This window comes from Eutrigla gurnardus (assembly GCF_963514095.1).
Source record: "Eutrigla gurnardus genome assembly, chromosome: 5".
Classification (NCBI taxonomy): Eukaryota; Metazoa; Chordata; class Actinopteri; order Perciformes; family Triglidae; genus Eutrigla; species Eutrigla gurnardus.
The window spans coordinates 19504958-19523789 of NC_139919.1; the positions used below are offsets into that span (position 1 = coordinate 19504958).

At 41.7% G+C, this 18832-nt stretch overlaps 1 protein-coding gene across 2 annotated transcripts; it reads left to right on the forward strand.

The window, feature by feature from the left end:
- Positions 1 to 188: 188 nt before the first annotated feature.
- Positions 189 to 18612, forward strand: LOC311013141 (uncharacterized protein). 2 transcript variants are annotated; one of them, XM_084009087.1, is made up of 19 exons: positions 189 to 410; positions 2120 to 2212; positions 2415 to 2592; positions 2860 to 3056; positions 3241 to 3344; positions 3599 to 3663; positions 4574 to 4835; positions 6142 to 6335; positions 7021 to 7146; positions 7259 to 7387; positions 9218 to 9340; positions 10061 to 10196; positions 10634 to 12132; positions 12405 to 13265; positions 13532 to 13860; positions 14042 to 14129; positions 14622 to 15210; positions 15339 to 15471; positions 16289 to 18612. In XM_084009087.1, the coding sequence occupies exons 3-18, from the start codon at positions 2431 to 2433 to the stop codon at positions 15455 to 15457; spliced, it is 4983 nt and encodes a 1660-aa protein (XP_083865213.1). In that variant the 5' UTR covers positions 189 to 410; positions 2120 to 2212; positions 2415 to 2430; the 3' UTR covers positions 15458 to 15471; positions 16289 to 18612. The 2 variants fall into 2 exon arrangements, with proteins under 2 accessions (XP_083865213.1, XP_083865214.1); XM_084009088.1 differs by lacking the exon at positions 2120 to 2212.
- Positions 18613 to 18832: the final 220 nt, after the last annotated feature.

Sequence of the window (18832 nt, forward strand, 5' to 3'; positions counted from 1 at the left end):
GTGGGCTTTTGGGCGCCCAAACATCTGAGACCCAGGTCGGTTTTCGACCCTGTCAGAATCTCGCCAACTGAACATTTTGACCTCGTCGCTAGAGGTCATCAGAGGTTCACGCTGCAGCGAGGACTTTTCCCAAACATTCCTCTCCTACGTCACGAACCCTCACCCCGCCTCGTGCCACACAACAACGGCTTGTCAGCTGCACGAGACGCGCGGCATCTTGTCTCGGAATACGAGAACTGTCAGTTAACGTCAGTTGTTAGCTTCGGTTCCGTTGGTTCGGAGCGACCGTCTGCCCGGTGTGTAGTGAAGAACCGGAGGCTGTTGTTACTTTCAAAGTACCAGAGCAGCGTCGCGGCTCACTGCGAGCCTCCCCTGTGGCGGGCGTCCTTTGTAACTACATAAAGTGAATGGTAAGTAGCGCTGGTGTGGGGTTAGCTTGTAGCATCAGTGCTAGGTCAGTTGTCACTCAGACCGCTGATGGACCGAGCACTAAAAGTTTGTCTCAGTCGGTCACGGTGCGGTTTTGGGCTAACGTTAGCTCGCTGAGTGTGTTCAGGATGGACATTTAGGATAAACTTTGTTTGGGAAGGTGTCTCTTGTTCTGTTTGAACCTCGTGATCAGACGTTGGAAACGTTATAGCACCAGGCCAGAGTTCAACTTCTGGATCTCTGCCCGTCTAACTTACTAAATGGTCATAAAATAAGAAGGGACGATTAGCTATTTACTGTCTTTAGTCTGCTGGTGACAGAAGCTTATGGTCATTATACCAGAGCTACGGTGGAAAGCATTATTCCTTACACGTTCCAGTCACAGATGGGAACGTGTTACTAGCCAAATTATTTTCTGAATGCTCCTTTTGTTTTTTGTTTTTTTTGGGGGTCATATCCTCCTACCTCACAAGCAATAGTGTCGGGTAGAAAGTTTTCTTAAACAGAAATGTTTTAGCCTTTACAATAATCCACACAGTCACACAGCTATTGTCCTTTGTGTTGTGGTTATTTTCGCTGTCTCCAATTACTTTTACTACATCGGATTTGGGGGGAGTTAATTCATTTATAATGGATGCATTTTGCTAGTCTTTAGCTTTATTTTCTAACATCTCATCCCAGATATCCCAGTCTTCACCTTTTATTTGAGGCATTTTATTTGAAAATGTACAGTAGATTAATAGGTCACATTGGAAGAGAGCAGGTGGGGGGGTAATGGACACCTGCCAGAGCATACAATTAGGAATGTTTCAAGTACATATGTTATGTATCTTAGACCATAGGTCTCGAAACACACTGCCTCTATTTCAAATAAGTGGACTGTGAAAACACTAATGACAACAGTGCAAATTAGTCCTGGACTTTGTTTTTCTCTATCTGACAAAATCAGATATGTTTATTATATTGATATATTTCAATGTCATCAAATTAGACTAGAGCATTTGGCTGGTACATATAACTAATGATAAAAAAATAATGAGCTAACATGTTGATAACTGATTAATTATGTCAATCAAGCTGCTGTTCTGACAAAATAAGCATATTGGCTTCGGTGCTGAGAAATTGGGACTCTTGTTTACAGGAACAGGTTAATACAATGACATAACTTGTGAGCTATGATAGAATACTGAGTTCATAATTAACTTCTACAGGTTTGGTGAGGTCATTATTTTCAATCAGGCTTTTCTTCATTCCAACACTCATTTTTAACTCTGCTTTTGGCTGTATCCATTTTTCAGTGTTAACCCTTAGGCTATATAAAGTTCCAGGACATACATGCACTAACAATTAATTTGAACAAATCACATTTTAGTTTTATATTAGAATATAACTGTTGTTGCAGAAGCTTGAGAGAAAAGGGATTTATTTTCAACTTGAAGTGCTCTTGGAACATTGCAGGCGGTCTGTTTTGGAAAACACTGAGTCATCGCTGACCCAGCGCTGACGGCCAGCTTCTCCCTGAGAGATCAAAACCTTAGCAACATAACATATTCAAGACACACAGCCACAGGCACTGATAATTGATACATGTTTAGATACATGTGGTGTGGATTAGATCCTCTGTCACAACACCAATTGACATAGAGCTCCCAGTGACTTAGCTAAGGCCTGTACTTCCTCTTTCTTTCAGACTGTGCGTCTTACTGGTTTCTTCACTCCAGCTACTGACTCCTATGGCTCCAAGAACAGTCTGATTCTGGATCTGTCAAGCTGGAATAGACAGGTCAGCCAGGAGGTTGCCTCAGGGACACATGCATTTGAACAAAAATGGCCATCCAAATAGTCCTCAGAAACTAAGTTGATTTAAGAATAGAAGGCATCTGTTTTCTTCAGATTGTATTATAATGCAGGCACACTAACATTCCAGAAGTAAATCATAACATGTATTTGAGTTTTTGTCTGATGTTATTTTCCCACCCTGCCAGGCCCTGGCAGAAAGAGATGAGCTGGGCTGAGGATGACTGGACGGTTGGGCTATCTGGACGGGTCCTGCAAAAGGTGAAGGAGCTGCAGGTCCATCAGGAGCGGCTGTCCAGAGAGAACAGGCAGAAACAGCTGCAACTGGACAACATCCACACGAGCCTTGAAAAACAGACTGTGAAGGTACGAGCAGCCATGTTGAGAGCTACATCTAAGTCTTCAAGTCAATACTACACCATCATCATGTTTGATATAACCTGCACATTGTTTTTCTTCATTCAACATATATGAGCAATACAGTTGAAAAAGTCAAACTTCTGTAAATGTTAAGTTGTATACATACTTGATAATATCCTGCCATGCATTGGCATTGTAAATCATCTTTAACAAGATTTGATATTTTCAGTTTTGTGATCCTAAAATATATGCCTTCTCCCCTCCGCTGTGTAGTATGAGGAGGTCCGTGGAGAGCTCCAGTGTCTGCACAGAGAGCTCCAGGGTGTACGAGGGGAGGCCAAGGCAGCAGGGACCAGCAATGGACGCCTGACTCAGGAGCTTCAGACCAAGCAGGCCCAAGTATGCTCTTTGGAGGGCCAGGTAGATGCTGCTCGCACCCTCAACAACAAGCTCACCCAGGAAGTCAAAAGGTTAGGACAAGGAAAATGACATTCATGGACACAAATAAAAAAATGTCCATTGTACTTTCGTTTATTGTTTGTAGATGTCATGCAGCTGTAGTCATTCTCATTGGGAAATAATGGTGCCATTAAAAGACAAGCCTTAATCTGTTTCATCGGACCATACTTTCTTTCCTTAAATTCTCTCTGGCAGGCTAGAGGCAGAGCTGGAGAAACTGCAGAACAGCAACAGATCTGCAGATACCACTCTGTTTTCTACCCCCTGCTGGAATACAACCTCGCCCTGGGAACACAATGGTACAGTCCTGTAAATTTGACCCTGTGTTCATTCTCTCTGGTGGCTAATCTCTTTTCATTAATGCTCTGTGTTGTTTGGAAATTCAAATGGAAAATCTGCATGACTCCCCAACTGTCCTGACCTTTCCCAACCCTTCACTCTCAGAGGACTGTTTTATTTCTCTTTCCTCTCTTGTCAGTAAACTGTTTTGGTTCTCTGCTGTCGTTTCTGTCTTTGGCGAGTCCAGTTCATGTGCTGTGTTTTTGCCCTGAAGGAAGCAGAAAGGAGGAGTGGCCAGGGCAAAGAGATGAAGGACAGAGCCGGTCACTGCACATCCGAGTAAGGACCAGCTGATCATGAGTACTTAAGTTGTAGGAATTAGGTCACTTCTAGTAAATTGACCAGAACTTCTTTAATTTTTCTTTCATTCTTTCTTCCACTGATTAACTAACTAATTGAACACTGTTTTCATCGCTCCTTGTTAATTTCTGAAAACAGCTGTGCATTGTAGTTTATAGCAAGCATTATTCAAACAGGGGAAAATATTCCTAGGGTATCTATCAGAGCTCTCCCAAACAGATAGCATTGCCATCTGCATGGACTCGTCTCATTGGTGTAGTCTCATTTAGTCTTTTTAAAAACATATTAAGATTCAAAATTCACAGGTTTCAAAATATATTTACTGACATATTATATGTCATAGAGGAAAATGTTTAAATCTCAGAGACAGTGTATTAACCACCATTTCAGGCTTTTAACCAGCAGCACTCTGTTGTTCAGGTAATATGGACTATAACATAACATGACATGTAATGTTTAACCTTTTGTAGTGGAAGCTCATTGGGTGTGATAAGCCCATTAAAGACTCTACTTAATAGTACTATCAAAGTGACTGACAAGAGTCAGTGTCAGGTTATTGCCCTAGCATACTCTTACTTTGGACCCTCCATTAAGGCATGTAAAGGTATGTCAATCAGACTTCCACAGAGAGGCACATATTAGTGTATGGCACATACCCGTCTGTCATAAAAGCTTGTCCTGGAAAATCTTCTCTAGAACAGGATGGGAACCCGTTCCCTCCTCTCTTTCTCAACAAAACAATATTGAGCATGCAGTGGTGGTCAAGTTAGCTAGAATACTAGCTAGAATACTTTTGTTTTTATATTCTACTCGAATGTTCTTTCTAGTTTGACATCTGGTCACGCTCTTGTCTTCTTCTTTATACTTCCTTCTGTCCTCCCTTCCACAGCGGCTCCAGTTCTCTGAAGTGGGCTCAGCCTCGGTACCACGACAACAACACAACAACACACCCCACCGCCATCCGTCCAACCAATCGGACAGCTTCTCCACTCCCTTGGCTGTGTTTCCGTGGGAACGGGATGATTCGACTCCAGGAGCCAGGAGACAGTCCCCAAGCTCTCCCCAGGCACCCTGCGCTGTTGTGACCAGTCAAGGCCAGTCGGCGGAGAGGATTTGTGGGAAGGAGAAGGAGGGCAGGACAGAGACAGACCGTGAGTAATGTCAAATGGTCACTATGGTATGAATGGGTGTCTCCCATTTGTAGTTTGAAAATATCAACATACAGCTCAACCCAACAGCCTGTCTCCTAATGCAGGATTAATTAAGCTATCTGGATAACTGTACTAAGTAAATCCATGACTCGGCATGAACAGAAGTAAACATGACTTCTTCTGCTCCATTTAATTCAGTAGTCCTTCTTTGTGACTGTTTCTAATTGTCTATTGTCAACAAATCCTGTGAAAAGACAAAAAACAATGTGTAAGTCTTCCCTACCCTTTCTATAAGACTCACACCCAGGGCTATTTTGTTTACAACTGAATGGAAAAAAGAAGATTAAGATCTTTAAAATGGATCACAGATACAGTATACAGTATTTTTTAAGCAAAGCCTAAAGCATGACTCAAACAGAAGCAAATAGTGCATTTGTTGGAAACAAAGGGCTACATTTAATATAGTAGTTTTTGTACAATAATGGAGGTCTTGGCAGAGGAATAAGCTATGTTAGGTTTTGGCAAAAGTCGATACTTATAGGTAAGATCCATTCATTGTTGCTTTTTATGGGCTTTGGTGACAGTTTGATGACGGGAGCGGCAGTGTTTACATTAGGTTCGTTCTTTTACCGTTTTATTTTTTGCTGCTTTGTTTTTATTAAATTATTCTCCACTGTAATCATTGTAGTCACACATACACACATAGCAGGATTATATTCAGATTTCCTTCTTAATGGAGTTGTTTTGACAAATGTAAATCTAAGAAACAACATTAGGTTCCTTTTAGCTTAGCAGTACAACATATTGTGAGTACAACTTCATTCTGTTTAGGCACTTGTAATGTATAGATATATTATAGATAGTTCATTGTGTGGCAGCTCTTCACTTAAGTAACATTTAAAGAAATACAAAAAAGATACAAAGTATCATGTTGGAAATCAGCAGCCTGGCATCAACAGGCTTTGTGAAAGTGTAATACATGGTTACAACAGCTGTGGCGATCAATGAACCAGTCTATATGGATTGACCCCGTTTTTTGAAGAACTCAATTGTGTGTTGATGCTGTGTCGTTGACAAGTCAAGGTGTGTGTGTGTGTGTGTGTGTGTGTGTGTGTGTGTGTGTGTGTGTGTGTGTGTGTGTGTGTGTGTGTGTGTGTGTGTGTGTGTGTGTGTGTGTGTGTGTGTGTGTGTGTGTGTGTGTGTGTGTGTGTGTGTGCGCGCGCGTTAAGTGGTGTACATAAAAGGTGTTCAGGTGAGCTTATGAGTTTATGAATCAGTATATCTCTGTGTCTGGTCCATTCACCAGCATCTTCATCAGAAGCATGGAGTCGTGTGACGGGTCTGGAGGAGGAGCTGTGTGCAAAGGCTGCAACGTTGAAGTCCATTCAGAACGAAATGGTGCAAAGCAAAAAGGAGCTCGCGGCCAGGGAAGTCAGTCTAAAGAAAGCCCGTGATGAGCTCAGCCAGGCTCACTCACGCATCGCACAGGAGAGTGAACGGGTAAAAACAGCTTCTATCACAGCTACATACAACTGGTGGTACTACTACTGAAAACAAATGTGTGTTATACCATTGCTAATGTTTGTATGTTGTTTTTTTACACAAAAATTACCTTAACGTCATTTGTCTAAATATCATGTTGGGATATTTTACGTGATACACGTTATTATCAGGTATTTTGAGAATAATGTGCTGGGAAAACAGTTTCCTTGTTCTATTCTGAGCTGGGCAACAATTCAGCTGATATTTTGTAATCTATAACCTTTTGGCAAACAATGGGAAAGACCAAGGAGAGACTTGCTGAGGCTGCCAATTCTCCCATTGTCTTGTTTGTTAAGAGTAACTATGCAAAGTCAGTGCTTTCCTGACATTAGAATGTCAAATGCAAGAAAAGAAAGAAAACAAGGTACGCAAAGTGATAACAATATAAAACAGGATAGGAAATTGATTTGTTATTTCAACAACAAAGGAGCTATGCTACATAAAATCATGTCGGTAAAACAGTTTTACAGAAGTGACTTGCATATACAGAGATAAAAACATGACTACAAATTTGACCATTTACATGTACTTTAGAATAATTGTGACTAATCTTTAACAGGGTAAATACACTAAGCCCACGATGGAAGGAATGTCCCCCATCAGTTGTCAATTTTAAAGAGAACATGTGTGTGTTTTGTTGCAGGCATCAGGAGCTGAACAAAGGCTGAAACATCTACAAGAAGAGCTGAAGTGTCAGAGGCAAAATGCAGAGAGCACCCGGCTGCAACACCAACAACGCTCTAAGGAGTTGGAGAAACAACATCAGAGGGTGAGATTGGTGATACGGGCGGATGAAAGATTGAGAGAAATAAAAGGAGACACATTTGTTGCATATTGGAGTTGAGGATAGTGGCTCAGATTTTGTTGTGTGTTGCCTCCAGGATTTGACGGAGTTTCAGAAGGAGAGGCAGTGTCTGGAGAAGCAGCATCAACAGGAGGTGAATAAGATCACCCAGGAGCTCCAGCAGGCCAGGACGCTCCACAATGCCCTGCAGGCCCAGGCTGACAAGGTAAATACACACATGAGGTACATACGCACAAACTCATACACTTAAACAAGGCAAAAAAAGCTTCTGATTGTTCAGATCTGAACTCTGGACCAAAGTGTACTGTTTATATTTTGGTCTGCTCTGTTTTTTCAGCTACTCCCTGTTTCTCTTTCTCGCTTCCTCTGCCTCTGTTCCTTCTCTTCTCTCCCGTTCTCCTGGGACTTGTATTAGTTAAACCAAAGGTCAATAAACTTGTCTCACTTCTTCTCCCAAGTTTGCTTCTTGCCCTTGTTGTTTTCTCTCACTCTCCGTTTCACTCTCTCGCCCTCTGTGTTTCTGCCCCCCCTCCTGTTCTCTCTGCTTCGTCCTCCTCTCCTCTTGGTTTCTCCCCAGTGGAAAGGTTGAGCAGCGAAGGTAATGCCTGTGTGAATACGTTTGACGGTGCAGAATGCTTTGGTTATGGAACCATGAAACAAACTCATAACTTGTGTGTGAGAAATATTCAAGAGTTCTTAGTAAGCGAGGCGTGAAGGCATGGCTGTGGAATGAAGGTGACGGTAGATCATGAAACATTTGTATGAAGGTGTGTTGAGGCAAGCTGCATGCAGGTAGTAATGGAGGAGTGTGTTTTTGCTTGAAGACATGGCTGTTTTCTTTTTATTTGGATTTCCTTTATGTGAAGGAATGTTTTTTTTTTGTTTATCCACAGAACAATAATACAAATATGAACATCTGCAATCTCCTTGTGTTTTCAAAAATCCTGTGCTTTTAGACATGGTGTAACAATGAGCATTCATTCCAACCACACTGTTAGCCTTTTGTAAACCACACAGATGTTATCTGGTTTTATTTGATAAGAGAGAGCAAATGCACAAAAGGGGCACAGTTTGTTTTGAGTCAAATCACACATTCAACTGCTGCTAGTGCATATTTTGTGTGACTCAAGTAACCAGTTTACACAGCTCTTAGTGGAATTTGTGTTCAGTTTTCAAAGTTTGCAAATGCATGCAGTTTCAGTCATGAGTGACCCATAGAAGCTCAATCAAGATTGTTTTTATTGGTTCTCTTTTATATATTTAAATGCAGTAAATGGACCGATTAAAGCATTGTGTGCTGAAGGAACATTTGCATTAAAACAATAAAAATAAACAAAAACAATTACGCAATCCCTGCTATGTCTTTCTATAGTAATGAAAACTGGTTACACCACATATGTCAATCAGTATTGTAGAATAAACCCCAGGCAGAAGTTGTTTTATTAATGACATCCACAGAGCCTTCTGTAAAGTTATCTTTAAAGGTCAAAGCTTACAACATTGAACTGCACCTGTTTGCTATATATACCACTTTGTTTGCTATTTCATGTACTGTACTGTGCATGTTGCTATTTCCAATGTGACATGAAGGTGGCATTAGATGAAGAATAATTAATCTTAAATTACTGAAGAACCTAACAAGTTTGTTGAAATAGTGAATGTAATATGATGACTCAGACTGGATCAGTAGTACTCTAATACAACACTCTACAAAAACACTACCTTAAACACTGTTCACCTGTACCATGAAATGAGAATTTGATATGAGCACTGGTGGGAAGCTGATCAACTTATTAGGTCTTCATCTCTTTCCCTAGAGAGGTCCTAATTAGACAGAGCTTATGCACGCCATTGATCACTGATTGCTCTATCGCTTCCCTTCACTGGACCTGATTCCTGTGCCTTTCCGCCACTCATTTCTTAATTTCTTGTTTGTTGTTTTTAACTCCTGCTTTCATCTCCTTCTTATGTCCTTTCCCTCCAATTTTCTGTTCCTGTTTTTATCAGCTACTGAGTCATTATATCCTTTTATCAGCTTTCTCTACAGAAACAGGCACTGGACAAAGAGTTGGACACTCTGAAAGAGAAACTAAAATGGACGGAGGGCCAGCTGCTGGAGAGCCAGAAGAAAGAGGCACAGACACAAGCCAAATTGACGGTAACACACACACACACACACACACACACACACACACACACACACACACACACACACACACACACACACACACACACACACACACACACGCAGGCACTAATGTTCCTGAGTTTAGTGACTCAGTGTCTTACTTGAATGAATTAATCATTAGCTGAGCCTGAGCTCTACTCCATACATTTTTAAACAACATCTTAGTGTGCCATATGTCAGTCTAAGAGGAGTGAATTGTAAATAAATTATAAGTAAATTGAGGCTTCTTCAGTCATCCAGCTGCATTATTATGTTTTAGTAAAGGTACAGCATTAGAGAGCATTTTCACAGCCAGTCACTATGGCAAGGAATGAGCGTTCATATCCTACTGTAATCCCAAAAGCCCAGCTGTACTATTTCTAATACTGGATCTGGATGGTGAACTGTGGAACTTGCACACAAGAAAAGCATTTCTTTAAAAATGTCGAATTAAACCAAAGCTTGGTACAGCCCTGATTTATATACTGACTTTAACTGATCATGAGAAATTAAGTACATCTGATTGTGGACATACATCTGGTAGACATGTTGTAAAAAGGTTGATGTAGAGGTTTTAATTTCAACCAAAAATTATTTCAATATTCAGTCTGAAAACAGACTATTATTATGGATAATAAAGTTTCATCTGAGAACCTGGCACTTTGACTTGATTCAGTTCACATCATTTGTGTTTTTTTACCCCGTCATTAGGAAGCGCTGCGTGAGATGGAGGGTGTGGCAGTGAATCTGGAACAGAGCAAAAAGAGGGAGCGAGCTCTGGAGGAGGAGGGGAGGAGCCTGAAAGAGGAGAAAGCCGACGCCCTTCATCTGCTCAAAGAGCTGCAGGGTGAGGAGGGAGCTGTGGGTGGAAGAAAGGAGTAATCCATTATTTATCAAGTCATGGGATAGATACAGATTGGAAGGTCTCTTGCTTCAGGACTCCACATCAGGGCACTACAGTGTCCTCTAGTGGATGCCGATCTGTAGATTAATTCAGGATTTTATAAAGGATTATGGAAATTATTTTTTTAAGTGGACCAGTCCTAATGAGTGCTTGACATTCATATATGCTGTACATGACATGTTAATTTCCCTCTAATGCAGAAGTCTCTTATCCCAGTGCTGCCCTCTGCTGGTCAATGATACGCCATCTATTTTCTCAAATCGACACATCCTAATCTATTCAATTCCAGTAATGCTTTTTTTCATAAATGCAGTGCATGCAGTTAAAAAAAACGTTTTTTTTATAATCTTCCCTTGTATTTCTTACCTCTTTAACTACAGAGCAAAAAGCTGTCCCCGTAACCCCTCTACAACCTGGCCCGTTTTGCCCTGCTGGACAGAGTTTCTCCCCTCAACCTTCTTACTCTCCTCATTCTCAAACATCATCTTGCATCAAGAGGCCCAGCGTCACCACCCTAGTCAAGCAGAAGAGGGAAGAGGACGTGGATGTGGATAAGATAAAGGCAGAGAATGTGGCATCGTACCTGTCTGACAGAGAGCCAGGAGAAGGCATGGACACAGAACACATCAATGACCTTATCTTCCCAGAGTCTGATTGTTTAGCAAAGGAAGGACACGGAAGAAAAAGTAATGAGGAGGAGAACAATAGTAGAAATGTGGCGATAGAGAGTAAAAGCACTGGGACAAACAAGCACTCCACATTTGATCAAGTACTCTCTAGTTCTTCCCACTCTGCTGCTGGTACACCCACCAACACCTCTATGGATGATGATCATTGCAGTTTAAAGCTTTCCAATCTCAAGGCCTCTGAAGAACTCAAGAGGGAGAATGCCGCACTGCGTTCAGAGCTACAAGAGGCACGTGAAGAACTACAGAAACGACTTGACGACCTGGAAACCCAACGACGGGCAGAGACGGAAGCCAGGACCCGGCTCAAACAACTCAGCCGCCAACGTGCCATCCAGGCTGTAGAGAAGGTTGAGCAGGACAAGGAATGGAGGGCACAGCTGGAGAGTGAGAGGGCTGAGACAGAGGGGTTGAGGAAGGCCATGGCCGCCTTGGAGATGGAGATGAAGACGGGATGGGAGGAAACGGAACGGAAGGAGGAGGAGGAGGAGAAAAACAAAGCACTAGAAGACCGGGAGAGTGAAATGACAGAACTTAATATCCAGCTAAAGAAACAGCTAGCGGAGATGAAAGCACAGCTGGCTTTAGAACAAGAAGAGAGAAAGAGAGAGGAAGAGGAGAGGAACCAAAAAACAAACACAGATTTAGATGTAAAGAAGGAGCTGTACGTGAAACTGGAAGCACTTAAAGCTGAGTTAGAAGAACTGAGGCGTAGCAGAGAAGAAAACTCGCTGGAAGAGGAGAAACACTCAGTCGGCAACAGCCCGCTGACATACCTGGCTCTCCATGATGATGAGCTCAACTCCAACATCATTTGTTGTAACAACAAGCTCCTCCCTTCACCGGAGCAGCACCTCCTCTTCTGCCAGTCCACTAACCGTCACAACATGCTTGTATCTCAGGCCACAGCAGATCTCATCCAGGAAGAGCAAACAGTGATGGATCCTGAAGGCTCACCTCTGTCTAATCAGGGGCAAACGGGTGAAGTGGACACTAACCTGGAAGATGAAAGGCAACAGTATCTGGGAGGCTCTTCCCTGTCAGACCACAGAAGGTCCATTTCTGACTTTCAGAATGTTGAGCCTGCCTCCTCAGATTTGACAACAGAGGTAGAGCGCCTGAAGAAGGAGAATACAAAGGAAACTGAACGTGCTAACCAATACCAGGTTAAACTGGAGGCCCTGCAGGGCCAGGTGAGTAATGGTGGATATACACTTTACTACATTGTTTGTCCAGACACAGTAAAACAATCTATATACATAATTTATATTGATAATATCCAAAGAAACTTATTTTATATACATAATTGTTGTCATTTTCACTGAAAAACATATGATTATGGGGAGATTTTGGCCACCCAGAGAAATATACTCCCGTCCTAATTTAGCTCTGGTGGTAGTGGCTTATTACCACATTCTCTTAAACATTTTCTCTATTCTTCTGTCCTTTTTATTCTATTTATCAGGTGACACGTCAGACAAAGCAGCTTACAATGGCCTTTGAGAAACAGAGTCAGCACATCTCTGGTCTTCTAGGTGAGCTACAAGAGAAGGAGAGTGCCCTCCTCTCTCAGGGAGAGGAACTGCAGCGCTGCAAGCAAGAGCTTGATGCACTGAAGGCCGAAAAAGAGGGAGTAGAGATAATGGTCAAAGAGGAGGAGGATGGAGAACAAAAAGAAGAAATGCAAGCTCAAAGGTCGGTGGAGATCTCAGGACTTCATTTAAACCAGGAAAAAGAGTGTCCTGTCACCATACACGCTACACAATCACTGCCAGTCAGTGACTCTAATGCACAGAGAGATGTAGATCAACTAGAATTTGTGACATCTGATGCTGAAAGACCAAAACCTATTGGTGACCAATCAGACAATGAAGCCCTATGGTCAGGCAAACAGCATCCAGACTCTGGGAGCAACCATAACCCTGCCTCTGTGACGGGTGAGACCGAGGTCAGTCAGGATGGAAGGACAGCAGACGTAGTTGCAGAACTGCTCATTCTCCAACAGGAGAATAAGCTGCTGAAACAAACAATAAAGGGTGTGGTTGTCTCAGCCACCAGGACCCCATCATTACACACTGAAAGTGAAAACCCAGAAGACCCAGTTGAGCAAAGCCAAAACACAGGAAATGCTGCTCTGTCCTGCTCAGCAGAGCAGAGGTCGCCTAGAGTGCTGAGTGACATCACCGCTGACGCACGGCAGCCACTGCTGCAGGATGTGAAGAGGAGGGATGATGAAGGAGCGGATTTAGGAATGGAAGATGGAAGGACTGCAAAGGGTGAAGCAGTGCTGGAGTCTGAGCTTCAAAACAACCGCCTGCAGCAACAGGTAGTGACAGTGTATATCACAACGACGTGACGTGTTACTGAAGAAGAGAAAAAATGTAGTCAAGTTATTCAGACACAGTTGCAAAAGATATATGGTTTTTAAAGTGTTTTCAGAGGGGAACTGAAAGTGAAACCCACCTCTGCTCTCTGTGAATATTAACTTCTATATTAGTCTTATTTTTTATCTAAGAGAGTTGGATTACATACATGTATTTTATTATTTGGAATGTCTGTTTGATTCACTCTTGTTCTTCCACTCTTGTCCAGGTGGAGGAGCTGCAGATGAGGCTACGAGCTCTCTCTGTAGAGACCCAGCAGCAAGCCGAGGAGCTCGTTATGTGGAGACTGGCTTCCCAACCAGCCCCAACATTTGACCAGTTCCTTCCCAACACAGACACACAGGACCAGATCACTGCTGTCACACAGTACCAGTCAAACCAGCAGCAGACTGATGAGACGACCCAGACTCGGGCTGTGACTCCAACGGTCCAGACACAGATTCAGGAGAGCCCTGGTAACGTAACGGTTGTCAGAGAAGATGAGTTATTCGTCTCCTGCTCCTCCAACAAACTGCAGGGCTGCATATTGTTGTCCAGGTAATACTCATTCCAAATTATTACTGCAAAATATACCAGTAGCTTTCATTTGAAGCTTGTGTTAAATGCATATTAATAAGGTGATTATGTTTACATGTACAGTTTAATGTATGTCTGTATATAGGCTTCTGTTTCTTTTGTATATGCTTTGAATTGCCTTTTGTATTTTTGTTTTACCAAGGCTTCAGCACAGCAACCTCCCTGAACCAAAGAGTGTCCATCCTGCTAAAACAGCTTCAGCACTTCAGGAATACAATCAGACTGTCCAGGTCATTTAAATCATCTCTCACTCACATGACATGCAATTATATGTGTTTTAAGCTCTTTATATCAAGTTTTTAAAGAATATTTAGCAGAAATGTACGGTATAAATGCAGTCCATATAGAAGGAGTAAGGACCTAATTCGTTTTTCCAGTGAAGCTTAATGTTATAGGGCTGTAATTTCCTAAAGATACCCTCGAAGGTTCTTTGGTTGACTTGATACACTTTAATTATTATCATTAAACAATTCCAAGTCACAGACCAGAGTAATCAATTCAACATGTTTCTTTCAAGGAAATGACTAGTTTCCTTACAATAAGTACCATACATAATTCTTTCCAATAAACGTGTAATTAAATAATTAGGATATTATGGAAGTTTCTGACTAAATACACCTGCATGGCCTCTGTACTTGTCTTTAAAAGGGAAATTAAAGAAACACATCTTTGTTCACATGTTGGATGAGACCTTTAATTGTTATGTGTTTCTCTTGACTCAGGAATCTGAAAAAGAAAACCACAACATCACCCTCTTGCATCAGTCGGATACCTGTCAAACACAACCCAGAGCTAAAGGAGACACTGAAGTTATCCAAATATCATCTGAGAAAATGGGTCAACCACATGCAACCAAAGATCCCACCAAAGTCTCGAGACCACTGTCGACCAAATCAGCTGAGTGTTACACAGCGAATCCTGAGGCCACACCTAATGGTTCCAGAGCAACCAATGAGAAAAGACCAGTCAGTTATTCCTCAGACAAAGACGTCAGGACAGAAATGATTAGTGTCAGTAGTCAAACGGAGGAGAGTCGCAGTGCTCAAACAACCTCTGAACTCCACTGTGCATACACACAGACTGAGGAGGAAGATGAAGAAGAAGAGGTAGTGGAATCCCCTCCGGTCTCTCCCATCCCACTACCTAAGGGGGCGTGGTTGGAAGAAAAAGTGTTGTTTTCGGGGTCCTTCCCCATCCCGTCCGACCCGGCCCGCCTGGCTGAAAGAATCCGCCGTAATAGGACGCAGCTCTCAGCCGCCTTTGACGACACGGAGTATGAACCCTATGGACTGCCCGAAGTTGTCATGAAAGGTAACTATTTCTAGTTGTACGTTTGTGGGATGAATCTTAATGCTCTTAATGAGAGTGACAGCAAAGAACCAAATTTCTTTCTCCTAATATTCGTTTTTCCTCTGTCTTCCCCTCTTCCCGCCCTGCAGGTTTTGCCGACATCCCCAGTGGTCCCTCGTGTCCCTACATTGTGAGAAGAGGTTTGTTGGGGACAACCGCCGTACCTGTCCCTCAGAAAGACCCGAGACAGGAGGAGGAGACAGATTAAAACACAAGCTACAGGTAACCTCCAGAGACACTGAGAAAAGTGATGAAGATTTCATATCTTCAGAAAAAAACTATTCAAAAGGCATATTTTATAATAATTTAACTTAATTTTACAAACATTCACTGAATAGACCTTTGGCACACAGTCTCCACCTTATTCTCATTTTTTCAAAAGTTGAAATTCCTGTATGACTACTCTAGACTGTTTCATTTTAGGATGAGGAAACTGCTGGTTGTAGTCTTAACCCTTGGACTATGCATGTTTGGCCTGATTTAGGGGTTTATCAGAAATATTTAAAAGCTGCTAAGCAGCAGAATGAAGGTCATGCAAAGAACCCATGTGGGCTTTAGGCAGTTGGCCAGTTGTGCTGGGTAAATTGATTCAAACTGTCATGTAAAGTCACAAGGGTGAATAGCAAAGGGAGGAACTCATTTTTCTATACTGGCATAGAAATGGAATGATCTCTACATCAAACAGATTCAAAGTAGAGGGATTTATATGAATAGAATCAAGCAGCACCTCTGGAGTATAGTATAGAACTTGTGATGTTATAAAAAATGTAATAATAGTTTATTATGAAAGTGAGTGTGTGTGTATTTATTTGCACTTTTATTAGATGACTCAGAATGTTTTTATACTCGAAATTGAAATCAATCAATCATTTGTTGACAAAAATCATGGATATCACCAGACTTATCCTAACAAAGAAAGTCACTTCTTTCCACCAAATTCTTGGAAACTGAAAATGTGTGAAAATGAAATTATTTATTACGCTTGCCTCTATCAAGACAAAAATATAACATTGTTCCTGTGTTTGTAAACTGTCTGCAGATCTGGTAGAAATCACTGTGGCTTGATGATGAACCTCAGTGATGTACGACAGAAGTTATGCAGAGACACTCCAGTCACCAGCAACCTGAAGCACTTCAGACCTTCAAACCAACACAGGACCAGTTTAAACAGTGCTGCTGTCATGCACGGCTTCTGTATGTGTTTGCAGGTAACTGCCTGTAACTGTGGCCTGTATTTTGTCTTTTTTTTTTCCTCTTGGCATCAGGTGTGGATGTGTTTATTTGTGCTTTAGAATGCAGCTGCTGTAAAACAATATAAATAACATGTATTCTTCTCATTCTCCCTCTCTCTCTTTCTTACTCTCTTTCTCTCTCGCCCCAACAGTAGGGGTGAATATTGAATGCTGTTTACAAACAGCAACTGACAATGTGATTACATATTATACCTTTAATGGTCACTAGTTTATCATTTAATTGCTGCGTGGGGACACTTTACACCAAGCTGTACATTTAAGTACACGGGTAGTGACTTAGTGATGTTTGTTGATGTTTACAACCACTTTTCTAAAGGGACTGTTTCGTTTTCAGTGTCTCGGCATTGATTTATGGGTCTAGCGTCGGCCTACATTGAATGAAACCGTGCCTAGTTTTTCTGAACAAGTGCTTGTCAAGATAAGTTTGACTTGTTTTCCAAAATGGTGAAGCCAAGAGAGGCCTGTTGGGAAAATGTGTATATATTCTTCTTTCTATCCTTGAGGTGGCTTACTTGTGGACACTTGAATGTGTTTTAGTTGAAGGCTGGTGTTTACAAAAATTGTGTGAAAGCGTTGCGAGAGTGTCTGTGAGATGTGTAAATATGGACACATGTGTCCTTATCGTGATGTTACTCTTTGTGTGTGTGTGTGTGTGTGTGTGTGTGTGTGTGTGTGTGTGTGTGTGTGTGTGTGTGTGTGTGTGTGTGTGTGTGTGTGTGTGTGTGTGTGTGTGTGTGTGTGTGTGTGTGTGTGTGTGTGTGTGTGTGTGTGTGTGAGTGAGAGAGGGGGTTAGAGAGTGGGATAGAGAGAGAGAGCGAGAGAGGGTCGAGCACATGTCTATGACTCAGTCTAACCTGTGTTGGTTTCCGCTCCATGTATGGAGAAACACACTGCACTCCCTCTCCTCCTCCAGCTGCTTTGCTTCTCTGTCTTACACTAACAAGCACTCAGTGGATGAATTTACCAATAACTAATAATCAGAAGCTTTATTTCACTAGTAGTGCTTATAGATTAATTTAGTTTATTATATTCAATCAGATATAATTTATTTGAGTGATGTGACTATTTTGGATAGATTTTTTTTTTTGCACATTTCTCACTGTGCCATAGACGATAGTCACCCTTATGTTTGTACACTGTAGATTTTGTAGATATATTTGGAGATGATTTAGAGTTTGTATTATGCCCTATAACAGAGGATATCACCACTTTGCTTGCTTACAACATTTGGCCATTAAGTTAAAGGATATGTTCATATTGTTTCAAGTCTATTTTCAAAGTGTACTCGATGTCCACTTGAAAGAGTTATTGCTTGTTTTTCCCATCCAAACTGGCCACAGAGAGATACTTCTCTAAAGCAAATTGAATGTAAGAGAGAGTGATGAATGGGGGAGGGAAAAAAGCAAAATCTTTTGGGGAGAATCTTGGTGATATAGTTAAATCATTCCTCATTTGCAGTGCACCTTCAACAGAGGTGACTAAATACAAGCCAATAGTGCCACACAGCCAATAGACAGTGATTTATTGTTGCGTTCCGATGGAGGAATAGTAACACAAGGAGGGAATTTCACACTAAAAAACTGTAATTGTGGAAGTTACCTGCTTGATCTGTCTAACTGAAGTCTCATATCAACTCCAGAAGTAGGACTGCAGGTCTTCGCTGATTAATTACACTGAAATTGCATGGCGAGAGTTCCTCTTTGTGGCCAGTAGGGACACAAGTAACAAATGAAGTGACAATTCATTCTTTCAACTCATATTGCTTTATTTCAGGGACTTTAGAGATTATTTCAGTGGGAGGTTTTTGAAAGTGTGGTGGGATTTCTTCCTCTCTTTTACGTTTTTATTTTTATTTTGAGGTAGAGTCGCCTTGGTTTGTTATCTCAGTCATAACAGTATCGACTGTTACTGTGTCACCATTGGTTTGTGATGTTGACTCCTCCACACACACACACATGCACACACACGTCCCCCTCCCTTTCAGCTGCCTTCATGTCTCTGGGATCTGTAGTCGTTTGGCAGTGACAGACTTTGTATTTGTTGCCTTGTTTTGAACACTTTTAATGTGAATGTATCCTTGGTTTGATTGCAACTAGAATAAAAGTGTGCTCTTAATTTAACTGTTGTCTCTCTTTGGGATTTATTTATCTTTCAACACATTTGAATCTGAGAAGTCTGGCTATGTACTGTTTCTCATGTCAGCTAAGTGCGAAGACTATTTTTTTTTTTTTTGTTATTTGTTATTGCTGGTGGACATTTAAGTCTAAATGAGTGCCGTGGTCCAATGAGGAGAGACTCATATCTTGGTTGAATCACATAAGTATTTCCGC